The sequence below is a fragment of the Eschscholzia californica genome, unplaced genomic scaffold (assembly GCF_041429995.1).
Source record: "Eschscholzia californica isolate CP2 unplaced genomic scaffold, dmEscCali1.0.p SCAF_5, whole genome shotgun sequence".
Lineage (NCBI taxonomy): Eukaryota > Viridiplantae > Streptophyta > Magnoliopsida > Ranunculales > Papaveraceae > Eschscholzia > Eschscholzia californica.
This window is the reverse complement of record NW_028238472.1, coordinates 349,636-368,305: the sequence shown is the minus strand read 5'-3', so window position 1 is coordinate 368,305 and position 18,670 is coordinate 349,636. Positions and strand designations below refer to the sequence as shown.

The window sequence follows — 18,670 nt, the reverse complement described above, 5'->3', positions numbered from 1 at the left end:
AACTTTGACCTAACGGTAAAGTTAACGTCGTTAAGTCGCCATCTTCTTCCTTCTCATTCATCATCTTCTTCATCACGGTTAGATCAAAAGTTAATCCCAGACCATTTGACTGATTTCCTTTTCCTTCCCATTCCCTTTCATCTTCTTTTTCATTTCATCTTCTCTCTCTATCACCCCTATCACCACATGCGTGTGCATCTCCCTCTCTATCTCACCCTCTCGTTCTATCTCTTTCGCTCGCTCTATCTATGTCTCTTTGTGATTCAAACCAAAAAGCCCTAAGTTTATATTTTTTTTTTGATTTATTTAAACAAAATTGTATGAATACTTAAATCGACTGATTAACAACACTAGGAAGACGATTTTTAAACCTTATTTAAAGTGCATTTTCAAACCTTATTTGAAATCGCATTAGATTTAGGAATTTGGTTTTTGCAAGCATGCATTCGGTCGGACCAGACCGAACATCTAACTGGAGTTATAGTGGGTTCGAGCTGAAATTGTTTCATATTTTGGTTCGAGGTCACCGAATTGAAGTCCAAAAGCTACTAGTGTTGAATACTGCTCCAAAATTGGTGGACCTGTACTGTTACATGTCTTAATAGAACAACAAGAGATGCTCGAAATTTCGTATACGAAATCGGTGTTTGCTAAGCAAATTTTGCTCCAGTAACATATGAAATCTGAAAATCTTTGATTCGGTTCTATACCAATATTTTTGAATCATCATCTGTACGAGTACCGATTGCGCTATTTAAAACTCGGTTGTACCAAACCGAATGGATCTTCGTGTTCTACAATATTTTTTTCTGCATAACTAACAAATAGATCATAAAATATGTATTGGAGAATGTTCATATATCTCTTTAGAGACTGAATCTTGTCTAAATATTTATTTTTTAAGTCATTTGCTTTTCCCAAAAAGTGAGTTTAGGGATGTTTATTCGAGTTGTGGAGATTTAGGGCTGAGACAAAGAAGATTCCCAATGTCGGTTATACACACCCTACAAGTGGATATTTGTTTAACCCATTATATGGACCCCTTTAATCAAACATGGTCAACAAAAATTGACTAAGTCAATAGGTTCATGGGGAGGCCCTCTAACAATATCGGGGCATATATGTACTATAATAATATACTCCCTCTGTCCCAATTTAAGAGTCTTGTATTCATTTTTCGTCTGTCTCAAATTAAGATTCTCATTCTTTTTTTATCTTATAAAATCTCTAGTTTTTCCAATTATACCCGTGTTGACAATATATAATGTATGTATTACTAATTAAAACAATTCGTATTTTGGTAATCTTTTGAAGAGAGATAAGAATAATTTATGTTTATGAAAATTAATCTTATATATAGTGCTAATCCTTTTGAATTCCAAAGAACATGTTAACAACTAATATGGGTAAAAATGGAAAAGTAAAAATTGTGAAAAAAATTACTAAATGGGACTCTTAATTTGGGACGGAGGGAGTAATATATTAACTTTTACTCCTATTTTTTCATTCTCATTTGAATCAAAATTTTGCACCATTTGAGGTTGATGATGAAAAAGCTAGAGAGCATACATAATGATATAATATATTAATTTTTCACTGTCTTTTATTATTGGGTTATTTCTCGAATAGCCCCTAGCTTTGTGACCAACTTCCTTTTTTCAGTTACCGCTAGAACACCGTTAACCAGTCATCAATTCTCTCTCCTATATCTCATCACCTTTCTCTGCCACCTCATCTTCTAACCAACTCATCGTCTTCTCCGACGAAGGTCGTCGGCCGACCAATTTTCCGGTCGGCGACCTTCAAACATTGAAAAAAAAACCTCTCTCCTCTCTCAGTCTCCCTCTAAATTTTTTTATTTGGCTCTCTCCTCTCTCTCTCTCTCTCTAAATACTCCGACAAAGGGAAACCCTTCGCCGGAGTATTTAGAGAGGAGAGAGTCAAATTTAAAATAAAATAAAAATAAAGGTAGAAAGAGAGAGAATTTTTTTTTTTTTATGTTTGAAAGTCGCCGTCCGGAAAATTGGTCGGTCGGCGACCCTTGCCGGAGAAGACGATGAAGTGGCAGAGAGAGGTGATGAGATGTAGGAGAGAGATTTGATGACTGGTTAACGGTGTTCTAACGGTAACTGAAAAAATGAATCATCTGGGCATTTTTGATAAATCTAGGAGCTAGGCAGGAAGCTGGTCACCAGTTAGGGGCTATTTGGGAAACAACTCTTTATTATTTTTTTTCTGTCTGCATCTCGGATTATAATTTACATTATGCAAATCGATTTTCTATTTATAAGTGTTACACAATGAAATTTTCAATTAAAAATATTCTTCATATCGGTGTTTAAATTATAGAACATCATGAGAATAAAAGTTGTTTTCTTTTCTTTTGTTTATATTTACATTATCTCATGTGTTTTTTCCTAATCGTAAAAATGGTGTACTTTTAACTGGAAGTAATTTTTAACTACAGTTATTTGAATCGCTTAGAATTGTACTAGCCAATTGTACACTTTTTTATATGTTGTTTTGGAACACATTTGAACTGATAGAAGTGTTTTTCGATAGGATATCTAGCGTGCGAGGTTATGGAAGTACATAAGTGATCGGTTAATAAGTTCGAGAAAAGATATTTGGGTTCCATTAACTATTAATGGGTCATAAAATTTATTGCCAAACTTCTTAGTGTTTTATTGTTTTTACATGACATATCAACTTAAGAGCAACCCCAATCTATAACAATATCAAAACCCTAATTACCATACTCCTCAAACCAAGGAAACATTTCTTTACCATCTTGCCACAAGGTTTGACCTACTTCAACATCACCCAGCCAATCCCAATCAACCAATTCATGGTCTTTATGAAAACATGAACTTATTGAATTAGAAATTGATGAAGAATACCAACCATTTCCTCTTCCTCCTCCTTGATCTTCTCCACTTGTGATCTTTGAATAATAAACTTTATCACTTTCTCTCTCTTCATTAATCCCTATGAACCCACTTTCTGCATCCTCTGTAAACATTAAAAACTCATTTGGATCAATCACTTCACTACCCATTATGTCATTAGGACACATTATCTCTGTCTCTAGCCCTTCATATGGTCCTAGTGTACAACTTTCTTTCTCCTCATTACTACTAGACATACTAGAAAGTCCTGCACTCATGGGACCTCCTTCTCTATCTTCACTAGAAGAGGAGAAAACCATATTACTTTTTCTCTCTAGAAATGGGTATTCACTCATGCTCTGTATGTCACCATCTTGTACTATAAGTGAGCTCATTAGGGTTTCACTATCCATCTCTTGATTGGTTAGAATGGAAGCATCTTGAATAGTACCTTTTTCATTGGTCATCATCTTTATTGCATTTAAATGGTGGTTGTTATTTTTTTTCATGGGGGATTTACTTGTTTTGCCACTTTTTTTCTTACATCCACCATTCATTTGGGCCAGGTCCATGAGGATTGGCAATGTTTCGTCCTTAGGCCTCATGAATCTGTCGATTCTTCTGCTCAAATGAGAATTCCAATAGTTTTTTATCTCGTTATCTGTTCTTCCAGGTAACTGCGTAGCAATTAGAGACCATCTGAACAACAATTTATAAGTTATTACTCGTTTAATTAAGCCAAGATACAAAGTAAATAAAAAGTTTCAAACAAAAATAAGTTTTTAAAACATTATTTTTATTTCAAGAAGGCATATACTCATTTCTATTATAATACTATACATCTATTAGAAAGAAAAAAAAATATGTAAAACCACAACTAAATGTTGGAGGTAATCAAGTCAAGAACACTTATTCATGAAACTCGAAAACATCTACTATTTAGTGAGTCATATAAAGGAAAAGATAAACAGGAAAACAAGTTAGAAATATAACGCTGACTTTTTAAAGTGTCTTGGTATATATATATGGGGGGGACAAAAGAAAAAATTGACAATTTAAGATTGATTTTCACTTTACTACTCATTTACATTTTTATTCTTATTTTTTGTTCTTATTTTTTGGAACAATTTAGCCTTGTAAAACTAAAAAACCCAAAAGAAAAATGAGACAAAAGAAATGGTACACTAGACTGTCATGTTGTATATTTGACATGCAATCATGGTGCGTGGTCTAAAAGTTGCACCGACAATTTTTCTTTTCAAAATAAAAAGACCTCATGAAAAATGCTACATAAGTAGAATATTCATTGATTAATCACTTTATAAATTACCTGTTACCCAATGAATTATGCAGATTAATGATTAAATTCTCCTCCTCTTGTGAAATATTTCCTCTCTTAACATCCGTTCTTAAGTAATTAAGCCATCTTAATCTGCAACTCTTTCCGCATCTTAACAACCCTACAGATATAAAAGACTATAATCAATAAAAGAACTAAAAACTTTAAAAACAAATTACCTACTTAATTCTAAGAAATAAGTGAAATCGGTCAATAACAAAAAGTACGAGCATTATAACTGTTTGATATAAGTTCTAAATATATTTGTCCTTAATGGCATCAAAACTATGACCTCCGTGTTGTAGAGTCGGTGCCCAACCACTACACCAGAAGGTGGTGGACGTGTTTTTTTGTACTTGTATCTCGTAGATTAACAATAAATTTACCTGCATTTTTGGGTAAGGACCTCCATGATCCTTCTCCATTATGTTGAATGTACTTCAACAATCTCTCATCTTCTTCTGCAGTCCATCTTCCTTTCTTCAATCCTACCTTCTCACAACATGGAGCTCTCACCATCTCTCTAGAATAGAGAGAAAGAGAGAAAACCCAACCAAAATAAAGTGAGAGAAACTTTGCTCCTCAATTCAAACTTACATGTACAAACAAAGAGAGAGAGAGAGAGAGAGAGAGTTCTACACTTCCATTGGACTATGCAAATAAATAGCTAAAAAGTACCAAATGATAACACAAACTAAAGAATGATCTCTTAACCAATCAAATTTCAACACTTGTTAATCATACACGTGTCAATCAGCCAAAGGAGGTGCCGAGTTGGTTGTAGTTTGGGCGAAATACTGAATCAGGACAAAAGTAAAGAAATTTTGTGGGACCCAGAGTTGACGTGGCAATAATTTACACGGTTGAAGAGTATGCCACGTAAGTACGTACAGAAATTGATTACGTGGAGGATCAACGGTCGTATATTTGGTGACGAGTTTAAATCTCCCACGTTGATGTGCTGACATACGAACTCTCATTTATTTCTCACTCCATCATATCCTTTATTATGTGTATCTACCTCTTGTGTCCATTACCTTTCCAAACGGTTGTACTCGGATGGGGTACGACTGTATACCAATATGTTCGACCCACAAACCCTAAATTACCTACTTATAAATAGTGGTGGCTAACATGTCATTTTGTGGCGGAACAATAAGTTAGTAAGACGAGGCGAACAATCATGGCACGACCACTCCATACACAATATTAGAGCGTGCGTGTCAATGTTCCATATTTTGGAGGACGACACAACACATTAGAGAGCACACTCTCGTGTCTGGGGTGGTGGCGTGCTTGGTAAGCCACGGCCTGGGACTTGTCTTTAGATGAAAGAGAGGGGACACCTAAATAACTCTTGCCCTTACCCAAACCTGTGGCAGGTTAAGAAGGGGTTGTTGCCTGCTATGTTGTCATTCCTAACGTGACGTGGTTGATTGGTTTGAGAGATTAAAATCTCAGACCCGCCACAACCTATTTGATTTGTGACACGTCGGCACGGCACAACACGAGTCGTCCCTTGTCGTGTAATTAACCTCGTAAACGGATCGTGTCGGTCAGTTTCTCAATCAATACGGTCCATTGGCCATCACTACATGTAAACCTAATATACTGGCATGGTAGGAAAAACACACATTCTACATCAATAATTTAAACTTTAGTTAATGTAAGTTAATTTTGAGTACCTCTTAATTAAGATCCTAAAATTGTTAAGAGTTAAACTAATGCACAAAATGCTTATACTTATATGTGATCAAAATTGTGTAGCTTTATGGTAATTATGTTACATAATCTTGATAACGTAATCCAATTAGTCAAAATGTAGCTATTAGTTTGCTATTAGTGTTAGAATTTGTAGTTTAATTAACTTGGTAAGTTTTCATTAGTGGTTAATTAAGTATGGAACAAGATGATTTGGGATTTCATCTCATCTAGTGTCAAAAGTATATATTGTGGTTTGGTCAAATACATAACTTATACGTATGAGCATGGGTAACCAACCCCTTTACCCTAGTGAGTTAACTTGGTATACAAAAATATGCTTATTGCCTCCATAGTTGATACTCTCTCTCCCAATCATCTCTTTGTTTGTTCTCTATACATTTAGAGGCAGGCAAAAAAAGAGAGGTCAAGTTTTCAAGATATTTAGTTAAAACAAAAAAGTTCATACAAATTCGGATCAAAATCACACTTAAAACAAAAAAGAAAAAAAAAGATGAGAAAAAAATGTGTTTAGGGGTGTTCCGGGAATCGAACTCGGGACCTCTCGCACCCGAAGCGAGAATCATACCACTAGACCAAACACCCAGAGGTGCTAATTTGTATGATTAGTAGTATATTATATTTGTTTAACCTTTTTTACTTAGAACAGTTCTAGCGAAACGGGTACTAGGTTTTCTTTTTGTTGAGACTCGCATCAGGCACTCCGCTGTCATGATTTGAAGGAAGCAAGCTATGATCCGCTTCGTGAAACAGTATTATTTCATTTTTAGATCTTCTTCTTTCCGGATCTTTTTATAGGTTTATCGGAACCTTCTTGTAAGCTTACATGAACCTTTTCCAGTTACATATTATTTCATTTTTAACTAGTGATCATAGTTGAGCTTAATATCAAGCTCTTGCTTGATAATCTAGGCTGCACTTTTCAACAAAAATTCAACCAGGAAGAGGCTTTGGAGCAATCGTCACCATGAAAATGTACATATAAATTTGTTTAATCGGTAGATTAAGATTGTTTTTACTTTTTACGACTAGAACAAGCTAAATTAGACTAAAAACACTTCCTGATAAGCACCATATTGATTGATTGAATTTGATTTTACATGGGCAATTGTTCAGAATAAAAAAAAAAAAAAAAAAAAATCTCCAGAGTCGGAACCTTTAATTCGATCAAACACAGATCCCCGACGACTAAAAGAAAAACGATCATGTCAAGAAACGGTGGGTAGCTTTCTTCCACACACTAATCGGTTGTTGCGAGCTTTTCTTCATCAACTTCAAAAGCTTTCCTTGCTTGTTTCAGTTCTTCATTCATAGACAACAATTCTGTACATCGATGAAGTTTAGGCATATCCTGTTGGATCATTTCACTTGTTATAATACAGAATCAGCAGAAACCAGATGATCTCAAAACATTGAAAATCGTTCACATTAATATCATCTAGTCAGTAAGCACGCTAATTGACTAGATGATATTATTGCATTATGGTATATTCACTGATGAAGAAATGTTATAAGTTGTGTGGGAGGATAGTCCCACATTGCTTGTGAAAGGGACACGTGCTCATTTCATAAGATGTGTACGGACAGCCTCATCGCTTTAGCTAGTTCTGGGAGGTGAGGCCAAAGACCAGCTAGCACTAGTATCAGAACCCAGGATAAGACAAGTATCAGCCCAATAGTTCATCCAAGTTTATAACTGACGTCTCGGAGGGGATATTATTAGGATAATCCCACATCGATTTCCGACGGTGTAGGTGGTTAGTTCGTAAGGTGTGACGAGAACTTTTACCTTGAGCTAACTTTTGTGGCGAGAGAGGAAAATGACTATCCAACTTTACGGTCTTAGTCTACAACTCAAAAATGGCGTCGACGGAAGCACAAAGACGAATGACGACAACAACACAGTGGACACGTCATGAGCACATTCTATGATCAGGAATTGTGATGATATGATTGTTATAAGTTGTGTGGGAGGACAGTCCCGCATTTTTTTTTTGAATTGTTCAGCGTGTGCCTCCAACCCTTGACCTCTAAGGTGGAAGATTATACCTCTTACCACTCCAACCAAGGGTTGTTGGCAGGACACGTCATGAGCACATTCTATGATCAGGAATTGTGATGATATGATTGTTATAAGTTGTGTGGGAGGACAGTCCCGCATTTTATTTTTTTGAATTGTTCAGCGTGTGCCTCCAACCCTTGACCTCTAAGGTGGAAGATTATACCTCTTACCACTCCAACCAAGGGTTGTTGGCAGGACAGTCCCGCATTGCTTGTGGAAAGGACATGTGCTCATTTCATAAGATGTCTATGGACCGCCTGACCGCTTTAGCTAGTTATGGAAGGTGAGAGAGGCCAAAGACCTGCTAGCACTTGTATCAGAACCCAGGATAAGACAGGTCTCGGCCCAATATTTAATTGAACTTTATAAGTGATGTCTTGGGAGGGGGTTAATATTAGGATAATCCCACATCGATTTCCGACTGTAGGTGGTTAATTCGTAAGATGTGACGAAAAATTTCACCCCCCTTGAGCTAGCTTTTGCAGTGAGAGAGGAAAAGGACTCTAATCAACATTATGGCTATAGTCTACCACTCAGAATTGGCGATGGCCGAAGCAACAGATATAAATGACGACAACAGTGTAGTAAACACATCATGTGCACATTGTATGATCAGGAGATATGATGATATGATCTATATAACAAAGAACGATTATGTCAACAGAATCTATTCGAGCACAACCAAGGAGGAAGCTGGAGGGTACCTTGCGAATCAGATAAAGGAAGTCCTCAGTCAAAAGCTTTCCCCTCTTAGTCGCGATATCTTGGGCTTTATGCACCTACAGAAAGTCAAAAGCCCGATAAAGGTTACAAATTAGAATGGGATAAGTTTTAGCTGTTCAAACTACATTCAGGAATTACGAGACAAAATTTGAACAATTACCAAATCTGTGACATACTCAACAGCAATGTCCTCCAAAAGTGCAACGGTTTCTGGAAGTGGCTGTCAAAGCAACACAAGGAATGAAGAAATGTAGTAAGTACGACATCAAGATCACACCGAGGGTGCCATTCTTTTTATCGATTGAGATGATGGAAAGAAACATAATAAATTATCGAATTCTAAAGAGTAACTTCCATAATCTTACTGTCGAGTTTGAAAATCTCTTATAACCTCCTAACCCAACTTTAACATTTTTTAACGTTTCACAAGGTATAAACCGATAACAATAGATTTTACCATTTAGAAGTACCTATATCAAATACAAGCATAGTACAAAGAAAACGAATACGAGGAACTACAAGTTTTTCTAGGCTCATGTCTCTCTTACATACCAATTAGAGCATATTCAAAAATGCAACTATCACATAATGGTGTTCGATATCACAAAGCTAAGAACTATAACAAGCAGAGTAATGCTAGAGAACAAGAAAAACTAGGCAAACTCTGAACAGAAATCCTATGTGGTTTGTCGTGATTCGCTATTTAGTGGATCAGAATCATTGAAAACTCGAATCATGACAATCCACATCGGATTTCTGCCTAGAGGTCTGCCTGGTTTTTTAGCTTCCTAGCATTTTTCATACAAGAATCCAAACGGTCGAGTATCGACAACTAAAGGGCCCACTGATCATAAAATATTTGGTTACTAGTTTGCCTTGATAACCCATTAAAAAGTAAAACCTAAAGAAACCCTAAAATCTACTTCATGAGTTCATTTCATTCAATGCCATTAACATCATGGAAACTGATTAGTAATCTAATTATAATCTTAAACTGATTAGAAACCTATTCAATTCTCGATTATAAACCCTAAAAAATTGCTTACATTAGCGTCGTCTCCAAATCCATACATCATATGTTGCACTGCAAGAAAAAGAGGAAATCAATCAAGAACCCAAATTTGAGAATGAAATCCCACTGATAAAGAAATTCAAAATCAAACAAGAAAAAACCCTAAGTTTGATGATTTTACAGTCTTTCTGAAACATTCCTCGTTTGCGCTTGAAAGAAGTATCAGAAGGTTGTGATGATGATGATGATGATCCAACTTTTGTCTTGGAGGTGGTTCCAAGAGAGGAATTGTTCATCTTTTCTTTTGATTATCTTCACTCAATTAGGGTTTCAAATTTCCCCCCAAATCGAAAGATAAGTCCTCGAATTGCGAGTGCGCGGGATTCCACCAACTTTCCCGCGATTTATCTAGAAAAAGGGATATTTTAATTGGACACACCGTTTTTACTACCTACACACCACTCAAACTCATTTTTAACCGGGTAGAGTGTCTATAGGCGCCCCTACTTTTTTTTTTTTTTACTTGGATCCGGTATCTGTCTTAGCATCCCAAGGACTAGGCCAGTCCGAGGACACTCGGACTCGACCGAATCCGTGCTGGGGTTGACCCGCATGGACTGGGATCAGTCTGAGACCCACGAGAAGTGCGAAAAGTAAACACAGGCCTTAATAAGAAGGGCGCCTTGAGAGGCACCCTTTTACCAATTGCACACATGTCTTATTCCGACACCTAGGTTCGTCTCTGTCTCTCTAATTGTTCGTATTTCTCTCAGTTGTTTGTTTCTCTCTTCGTCTCTCTTGACCGCGGTGGTGCTTAGGGCATCAATGACATGCAATGGATGTCATGGCTCTCTCACTTGCTACGTTTAGGGTGTAGTGAAATAGATTTCCACTTGATATTGCACCGGTGAAAGTGTGGTGCAAGTTTTATTTTATTTCTAAAAAAGAAAAGACGAGTATTTCATATAACATTTCACCTAATACATTTTTCTTAAGATTTATCATTAAATTTGCTCATTGGAAAAATAATTAAGAAGAAAAAAATGGAGATGCGGGGTATCGATCCCCGTACCTCTCGCATGCTAAGCGAGCGCTCTACCATCTGAGCTACATCCCCTAATGAGATTGTAGCCAAATTTATTTATCTATAACAGTAACCGGCCACTCAAATGTGAAAACAATTAACTGCCCAAACAACCTAAGATCTTTGTAGTAGATATAGTTTAAAGGCACATCCATCATTCTCTTTATTTATTAAGTACTACATTTAAGGATGTACGTTAAGTATCTAAACTAACCAAACTAATCCGATTTAGCTTTCAACCAAAAAAAAAGGTTTTTGGTATAGGAAGAGCACTATTTAGTAAAGGCAGTGCGTTAGACAGGTCAATTTATGTATTTGCTCTTCCTTTACCAAATTAGTTTAAGGAGGGCGTTATAAGGGTCATTTAATAAATAGTGTTAAAACAGAAGGACTTAGATAAAAATTAATAATAAATCTAATATTTTATTCACTTGTAGTTTTTCTCACATAAACAACCAAAACCCTAATATCATCACTACTATCAACATCACCGTTAGTATTAAGAAACTTGCAAAGTTTACCATCACTATAGTCTTAGTTTCGAGCTTTTAATGATGCCTCAAGATCTCATGAATGAGGAACCACCGTCAATGAAGAAGGAGGCAACCTACATCAAGAAAGAAGATTCCTTTGACTAACCATCGACTTAAACGAAGACATCGACTTAAACGAAGATATCAACTTAAACGAAGATATCAACTTAAACAAAGACATTTATAATGAAGATAATATGTCTCAGGTAAAGAAATATTGTTTTCTTGTCTTCCTCTATGGTTAAACAAACGTTTTAGGGTTTTAGGTCGTTTTTTTTCGTAAAGTATTTTCGGTTGGATCGACTGAAAAAGACAACAAATTTCAGTAGGGTCGGTCGGAAAAGACAACAAATTTTGGTTGTAATGGCTGAAAAAGATGACAAATTTCGGTTGGGTCGATTGAAAAAGATAACAAATTTCGGTCAGTCCCGCTGAAAATAGTAATAAATTTCGGCTGAGATGGCTGAAATTATTCTGTTGTTTCAACCGCTCTGGCCAAATTCTTTTAAACTTTTCAGTTGGTATTCATAAATTTGTATTTATGTTAAGCGAAATTTCTTTTATGTAAATGTCGCTTGTATATTTTTCGAGTTACATCCTTGTTTGTGTTCTTCATTGCAATATTGATACTTGAAATCTTTAAAAGTTAATTTAATTAGTGTTAAAACTCTAAAAATCTATGGAGAAATCAATCAATAACAAAAATTACAAACTCTCTATGGAGATAAGTGTTGTGTTAGTCATCTAGGATTTAGGTTTCTATCTCTATATCTCTCTTTTTTATAGAATCAAACAGATTTAGGGCTTTTCTCCTTTTCAGGATGTTTATCTCTCTTTATTTTGATCAAAGTTTTTAGGTTGAACAAGATTCTCTCTTTTCTCTCGAAGGTTTTGGTCGAATAGGAGGATACTCTTTCTCTCTCGAAAGTTTTTGGTCGAACAGGAGGATACTCTCTTGTCTCTCTTTTGATCCAAAATAGTTTGATGGGAGGGACCAAAGTATAAATTTGAGATATTTTTTAAGAAAATTTTAGCCCTCCCTATTCTAAAAAGAGTGCTCTCCCTATCTAATGCACTGCCTTTGCTAAAAAATGCTCTTCCTATACCAAAATCCAAAAAAAAACCAAACTAATCCGATTTGAGCAGATTTGGGAGGTCTGTGGACTAAACCAAGGGTTATCAGGATTGTTCGGATACTAAAAATCCATAACTGAGGGGTTTGGTTCGGTGATGGATTAGTTTGATGGATAATCGAATAAACCGAATCAAATCATGTATTGATGTGTTTTATATATAATATATAATATATATATATATATATATATATATATATATAAACATGATGGAAAATATATGATGAACATGATGGATGGTGGAGGTTACTCAGATATGTAGAAATTTCCAAAAATCAAACACTTCGGATTGGTTTGTGGTTAGGACCCAAAAATCGGATACTGAACGACTGTACAACCCTAACTACATTTCTCCTCACCTTATCTTCTACTACTAAAGTATCTCATTCTCTAGTAGTCGAGTCTTTAATGGAGTAACTAATTAGTATAAATAAAACCCAATCACTATCTCTCTCTTTCTTTTCTCTCTCTATATATATCTCTAAACAAATAAATGATCGTGGGAGATTTTATAGGCAATGCCCAAAGCTGTTAAAGGCAATCTCGTTAAAGGCAATCTCGCTAAAGGCAATATCGAGTTTGGTTAAAGACAATGCGTGTTTAAAAGGCAATGCCTCAACAAATGTTTGACCTAACAACCTCATCGTCCGACCACCGATCTTGACTGTTTATTTATTCTTTCTTCGTCTTTTTTTTTTTGTTTACATCTTTCTCTAATCGCCTGACGACAAGGTATTGTTAAATTGGATACTCCAACCTCAAGCCACACTTCACCCACATATCGATGATATTGTTGTTCACGTTGATAAGCTAATAAAAAGTTCAACAACTAAAAGTTCAGAAAGTTCACTTTCCATATCTAAATATGCTTTGTTGTCCTTATTAGTTTTTTAATATGTTTTTGTTAAATTTTTCTTTCATTTAATCTAGTTTGTATTTACAGCAAATACGAATATGGTGTGTACCTCAAATACACTTTCTCTCTCCATGTTGTTCCTTCTTTGGAGTTTAGTTTTCTAATAGATAGAGATGAGAGGGAACAAGAAGAAGGAAGATAAGTAGAAGAAGATGAAGGGGGAACGAAAAAGATGGAAGATGAAGAAGGAAGAAGAGAGAGAAAAAAAAAAGCAGCCCTAAAAATAGCATTGTCTTTAACCAAAATTAGTCATTATGAATTGACTAAATCAATTTTGCAAAATACATTGCCTTTAACAATAAAGGGCATTGCCTATAAAATTTCCCACTGATATTTTAGAGTGTTTTTTTTTTGAGTCCATGGGTATATAGACCAAAATTAATTTGATAATAGGTCTATAGACCATTCTGCTTAGATTATGGATTTTTGGTCCTTTTACAAGAAGGGTATAAAGTATGGCTAATTTATTGGGTAATACCAAATGTATCCCAAATCAAAAAATCCCGGGTTTTTTGAATTTACGAGGGTTTTAGGAAACTTTCCCAAAACCCGTGGGCGTGATTTGTGGGGGATCTTTATTCAGCCGAAACAGATTGGATACTAATCTTCATAAAGACACTTTCTCTCTCTAAACCTACTTCATTTGGGATTTCAATCGGTTTAATGTACCTTGATTTTAGGATAAATTTAGGAAAAAACGGTTAGATTCTCACGAAAATTTCTCTCTCTTCTATAATCTGTTTAGAAACAAAATTTAAACTTTCCCAAATCAATTTTCTCTCTCTTCTTTACAGATTTAATATGGAGATTTATTAGCCAAAAATATGGAGATTTATTAGAAAAAAAAAGATAGAAACAAATCATAATTTCTCTCTCCTCTAAACAGATTTGGAAATCAAATTTTCTCTTTCCTATTATCTGAATCAATCTAGGATCAATTTAGCGTGATTTGGGGGTTAATATACAAAACATATATATCACTTTCTCTCACTTAACTTTCAGTTTTGGAAATAGTATATTTTTCTGGGAACATTAAAGCAGCATTTGTTTTCGTTTTTACTCATACATAAATACAAATCGAATACAAATTATGAAACAAATACGTAAATTATGTATTATTTATGACGAATAAACCATCATTAGTCAAGTATACAACGTAATTTATCAAATGTATTTCGGTCTTGTTCAGTAAATTACACATACTTTCTATTACATAACACATAATTTCTTTTACATTACACATCGTTTACATTCTGTTACCAAAAAATCGTTTACACTATATTGTCGAAGAGCATATGTAGTCTTGAGCAGGACAAACAACATTTACACTATATTGTCGAAGAGCATATCCAAATGATTTTGCACCACCAGGAAACAAATGACCAACTTCAGTAGCAAATTCCATAAGTAACAACAAAACTGCAAAAAGAAAACATATACATTTGTTAACAAAACAAACAATTTACTAGAAACGACATGTATAATGGAATAAATTATGCATACTGTTTGTTAAACTTCATAATGTGTTAGAAGACAAACATAACGTTAGTTCGAATCACAAGGTCACTGTTATGTGAAAAAATATGTATAATGTGCAATAAATTACATATAATTTTTAGAACAGTTATTGTACTATAAACGGCAACTGTTTTGTGAAAAAAGTACGCGTAAAGTACATGTACTTTATATCCAGAGAAAACAATGAATCTGAATATACCGCAAATCTGAGTCCGTCAGTGAAGATGAATCTGATCTGAAAAAAAACTTCAGTAATGATTAAACGAAAATCTTAAGATACATACCACGAAAATTGAAAGATATAGAACATACCTAGATTCAATAAAACATTAAATATGATATAAAGATCAAAGATTTCATTATTGATATTAAAATTTTAGAGAGAGAGAGAGAAGTTTAGACTTCCATTTCAGATCTATCAAAGATGGAAATATATATTATGAGAAAGATCTACAATTGAATCGTTTTTTCAGAAATAATACATAACAATTTGATACAGTTTAAAAAATTAATTATTAGATCTTAAAAATGAATCTAAATACAAAACAGTAATATCAAATACATGAAAACAAAAACGAAATCTTACAAATGAATGTTCTCATTATGATTTTAGCAAAAATAATTACCTTCAAGAATTGATCTTCGATAAGTTTAATGGAGATGAATGTAGAGTTCTGATGTTAATAGTGGTTAAACAACTAGGTTAATGTTCTTGAAAATGAGATATACTATATTACGGTTACATATTAGATTTGTTAATATTTCTTTCATTATAATTCTGATTGGAGAGAGAAAGATGGAGACAATTAAGGAAATGATATATACTTGATTATTTTGGCAAAAACGGTTACAAAATATATGGAAAGGTTATAATAGGTATTAATAAGGATTAAATATTATAGAGATTTGATATTTCTCTCGAGATGAATACAAATGGACTAGATCTCTTTTATGATGATTAATTTGGTTTTTAAATCCTTTTTAGGATTATAGAGGATTAAATCTCCTATTAGGACCCTATTTTTGGTCTATAGACTCAAAAATGATTTTTTTTTTTGTTGAAGGATATTTTAGAGTGTTAATCAACTTATCCTCCGTGGAGGATCAGGAATGTAGTATCGGAAATACAATCCGAAATTGCAATTTTTGAAAACATTCAATTTCAATATTGTCCGCGCAAGATTAATGAAGTTGCTCACTTATTAGCTAAGTTCGCTCTTAATGAGAATGTAACTCAAATTTGGGAGGTTCCTAATACCCCTAATTGTATTGTTAGTCCATTGGCGACGGATAAAGCCAATATTTTGATTTAATAAATAAATTCTAGGCATATGCCTACTTTCATCAAAAAAAAAATCAACTTATCCTTTTCTTTCTCTCTCTCTAAAAGATAAATAAAAAGAGATGATACCATCACATGCCAATTTCTGCCATTATCATCATCATCTCTGGCCACGATCCTCCCATCTTTTGTTATTTGAGTATTTTCCCCAACAACATTCAAAAACATCACATGCCTTCTCTTACCTTTTCTCATTCTTTTTCAATTCTTTCTTCCTTATGGTACAAGCACAAAGGGACTTCCAGCTAGTACCTCGGCTGAATTTCAGACTCTCAGGCAGAGTATTTGATCGGACAAATTTCATAGAGAGAAAGTAGAATAGTTTTTCTTTCTAAATCCTATCTGACAACATATAACATTTGGAATTCAACCGAAACAACAGACAAATTATCACTTTTGGTGGTTCAATTACTTGTCAATTTAGCTTTAACCATATATAACTATATGGTCTGATGGTCATGTTTGAGGCCTTCCCTAGTCTCTAAAATTTCGCTTTCATTCAATTTTTATTAAAATTTAGCAGTTGCCAAAATTTTGAGTTTATATCATTTTACAAGTACTTTGATAAATAAAAGGCGAAGTTTTTTCGAAAAAAATCGTAATCATGTACATTCACATGTGTGGGAATGAAGAGGATATTTGTACACACCCAATGACCTAAATGTACATGGGAATCCGATCAAATATTTGTTTAGACCCGACCAAGTACTTACCCATGGTTTCATCTAGGGTTTAGAGTTTGAGAATTTCAAGTAGATGATAAAATCTTGGGGAAGAAGACTTTCTTTGGGGAAAAGGGCAAAGAGGAGCCCATGATTCATGTGACATTTTGTGAGGGTTTCAGGCTTCATTGTCTCCAAATGGTTTCAATAATACTTTTGACTTTCGGGTGGTAATTAAAATAAATAGAGTTAGTTGACAATAAGTACATTACTGTCATGACCACTGACTTGTTTGGACTCACCAACTTGCTTTTCTTTCTTTCTTTTTTTGTCGAAAGAAACTCGTCAACTTGACGATACACATTCACGTTTTCACACCTTATGACAATCTTGCCATATGAATTTCTCAGTGGTAGGTCGTAGAGATTTCTCATTCAGGTAAGACGGGACGCTTGGTGTGCCAACACTACAAAGCCACGACTACAACAAGTGTTTTGTACTATGTCTCTAGTAGTCCAGTGTAGTGGCTTAGGAACAGAACAGACACGAAACATGTTGTGTCTACATTTTGATGTTGTGTCTTCCGTGGTCGTATGGCACGTTGGAATTGCTTCCGGAACCATTTGTGAGTGAATTTATTGTCTCAATTGCTAATCTCAATTTTATAAAGGATCTACCACCCTTCTCACAACCAATGTGGGACTAACAACAAAATTTGTTTGGGTTAATATTAAGGAAATAGGAAAAATCATAGAAATATGAACTACCCTCCTGACTCAAGCTAATTCAAATATCTAAGACTTCATATTTAATCAAAAGTGTACCAAAACATAAGGGGTGAAACCTTTTCGATGGACAGTTACATGTGACTCAACTTGGCCTTTGAAGATGAACACTTAAAAAGACCTAAAAGAGGAATCTCTAACTCAAAATAAAAACATGAACACATGAGATTTGTGGAAGTTGTTGGAATTTATTTAGAAAGTAACCAAAATATGAGTTGTAACAAAAAAAAATATGTTGGTGGAATCTTTAATTCACAAAATGTTAGGTGGATTGTTCATTTATATTGATATCACATTTCTATACGTAACATATTCTCTATATGTTCAATTTCCATTTTTTTCATCAAAATTAAAACGGATGTACATGGTGTATGACGAGAAATTTCTAAATCAGTCATTCAGACAAGTCAGACAAACAAAACATTCGATGTTTTATTTGAATCCATGACATAAGTTTAAATTTGAAAAATTGATATGTCATTGAGACTGTAAACAATTGAATTGGACTTAAAAAAGTAGAAATTGTTTACAAGGAAGCAATGATCTTGATTGGAAAGTTGATTTCAGTAAGGGTTTGAATTTTATGCTATTTTAAGATCAACCAAATTTTCTTCAAATTTCAAAGGTTTATAGCACATAAATTTCCTATGAAATTAACAATTTTTCGACTAAGCTCAAACGAATGCAAACAATTTATGCTTTACGTGAATCCTTGGCCTCGACTTAAGCAAAAAGAAGACAATCCGTTTCAAAGGTCTAAACACAAAATTGACCTAAAAAGTGAAAAAAAAAGTCCATGGCAAGGCCATAGATTTTCAAGGGAAAGTTGGTTTACATTAATGATCTAAATTTTTCGTGATTCTGATATCGGCGACATACTTAACTATACCTCACACACTATTTTTAAACTATCAAGTTTAGTAGGTATTCAACAAAAAAAAAACAATTTTA

The 18,670-nt window shown here is 34.4% G+C and overlaps 2 protein-coding genes and 2 non-coding genes across 4 annotated transcripts; all 4 read right to left on the bottom strand.

Annotated features, from left to right (window-relative positions):
• Nucleotides 1-2,632: 2,632 nt before the first annotated feature.
• On the bottom strand, nt 2,633-4,884 carry LOC147535893 (transcription factor MYB11-like). Its single transcript, XM_086641648.1, has 3 exons — nt 4,614-4,884; nt 4,219-4,348; nt 2,633-3,587 (listed from the first exon to the last, which is right to left on the bottom strand). The coding sequence occupies exons 1-3, from the start codon at nt 4,744-4,746 to the stop codon at nt 2,747-2,749; spliced, it is 1,104 nt and encodes a 367-aa protein (XP_086497774.1). The 5' UTR covers nt 4,747-4,884; the 3' UTR covers nt 2,633-2,746.
• A 1,578-nt stretch (nt 4,885-6,462) lies between these two features.
• Nucleotides 6,463-6,534, bottom strand: TRNAP-CGG (transfer RNA proline (anticodon CGG)). Its single transcript has one exon. It is a non-coding gene; the product is annotated as a tRNA-Pro (tRNA).
• A 473-nt stretch (nt 6,535-7,007) lies between these two features.
• LOC147535891 (transcription initiation factor TFIID subunit 13-like) lies at nt 7,008-10,192 on the bottom strand. The gene is made up of 5 exons (XM_086643408.1): nt 9,928-10,192; nt 9,781-9,818; nt 8,895-8,954; nt 8,716-8,790; nt 7,008-7,300 (listed from the first exon to the last, which is right to left on the bottom strand). Exons 1-5 carry the CDS (start codon nt 10,040-10,042, stop codon nt 7,190-7,192), a joined length of 399 nt encoding a protein of 132 aa, XP_086499534.1. The 5' UTR covers nt 10,043-10,192; the 3' UTR covers nt 7,008-7,189.
• Nucleotides 10,193-10,790: 598 nt separating this feature from the next.
• TRNAA-AGC (transfer RNA alanine (anticodon AGC)) lies at nt 10,791-10,863 on the bottom strand. Its single transcript has one exon. It is a non-coding gene; the product is annotated as a tRNA-Ala (tRNA).
• Nucleotides 10,864-18,670: the final 7,807 nt, after the last annotated feature.

What these genes read in the sequence shown, in the direction of transcription:
- LOC147535893 (XM_086641648.1), bottom strand. Translation starts at nt 4,746, where the DNA reads ATGGTGAGAGCTCCATGTTGTGAGAAGGTAGGATTGAAGAAAGGAAGA. An exon ending in GTCCTTACCCAAAAATGCAG is followed by an intron (nt 4,349 to 4,613) that starts GTAAATTTATTG and finishes TTATATCTGTAG; the next exon opens with GGTTGTTAAGATGCGGAAAG. An exon ending in CATAATTCATTGGGTAACAG is followed by an intron (nt 3,588 to 4,218) that starts GTAATTTATAAA and finishes ATTGTTGTTCAG; the next exon opens with ATGGTCTCTAATTGCTACGC.
- LOC147535891 (XM_086643408.1), bottom strand. Translation starts at nt 10,042, where the DNA reads ATGAACAATTCCTCTCTTGGAACCACCTCCAAGACAAAAGTTGGATCA. An exon ending in AGGAATGTTTCAGAAAGACT is followed by an intron (nt 9,819 to 9,927) that starts GTAAAATCATCA and finishes TTTTTCTTGCAG; the next exon opens with TGCAACATATGATGTATGGA. An exon ending in TTGAGTATGTCACAGATTTG is followed by an intron (nt 8,791 to 8,894) that starts GTAATTGTTCAA and finishes GACTTTCTGTAG; the next exon opens with GTGCATAAAGCCCAAGATAT.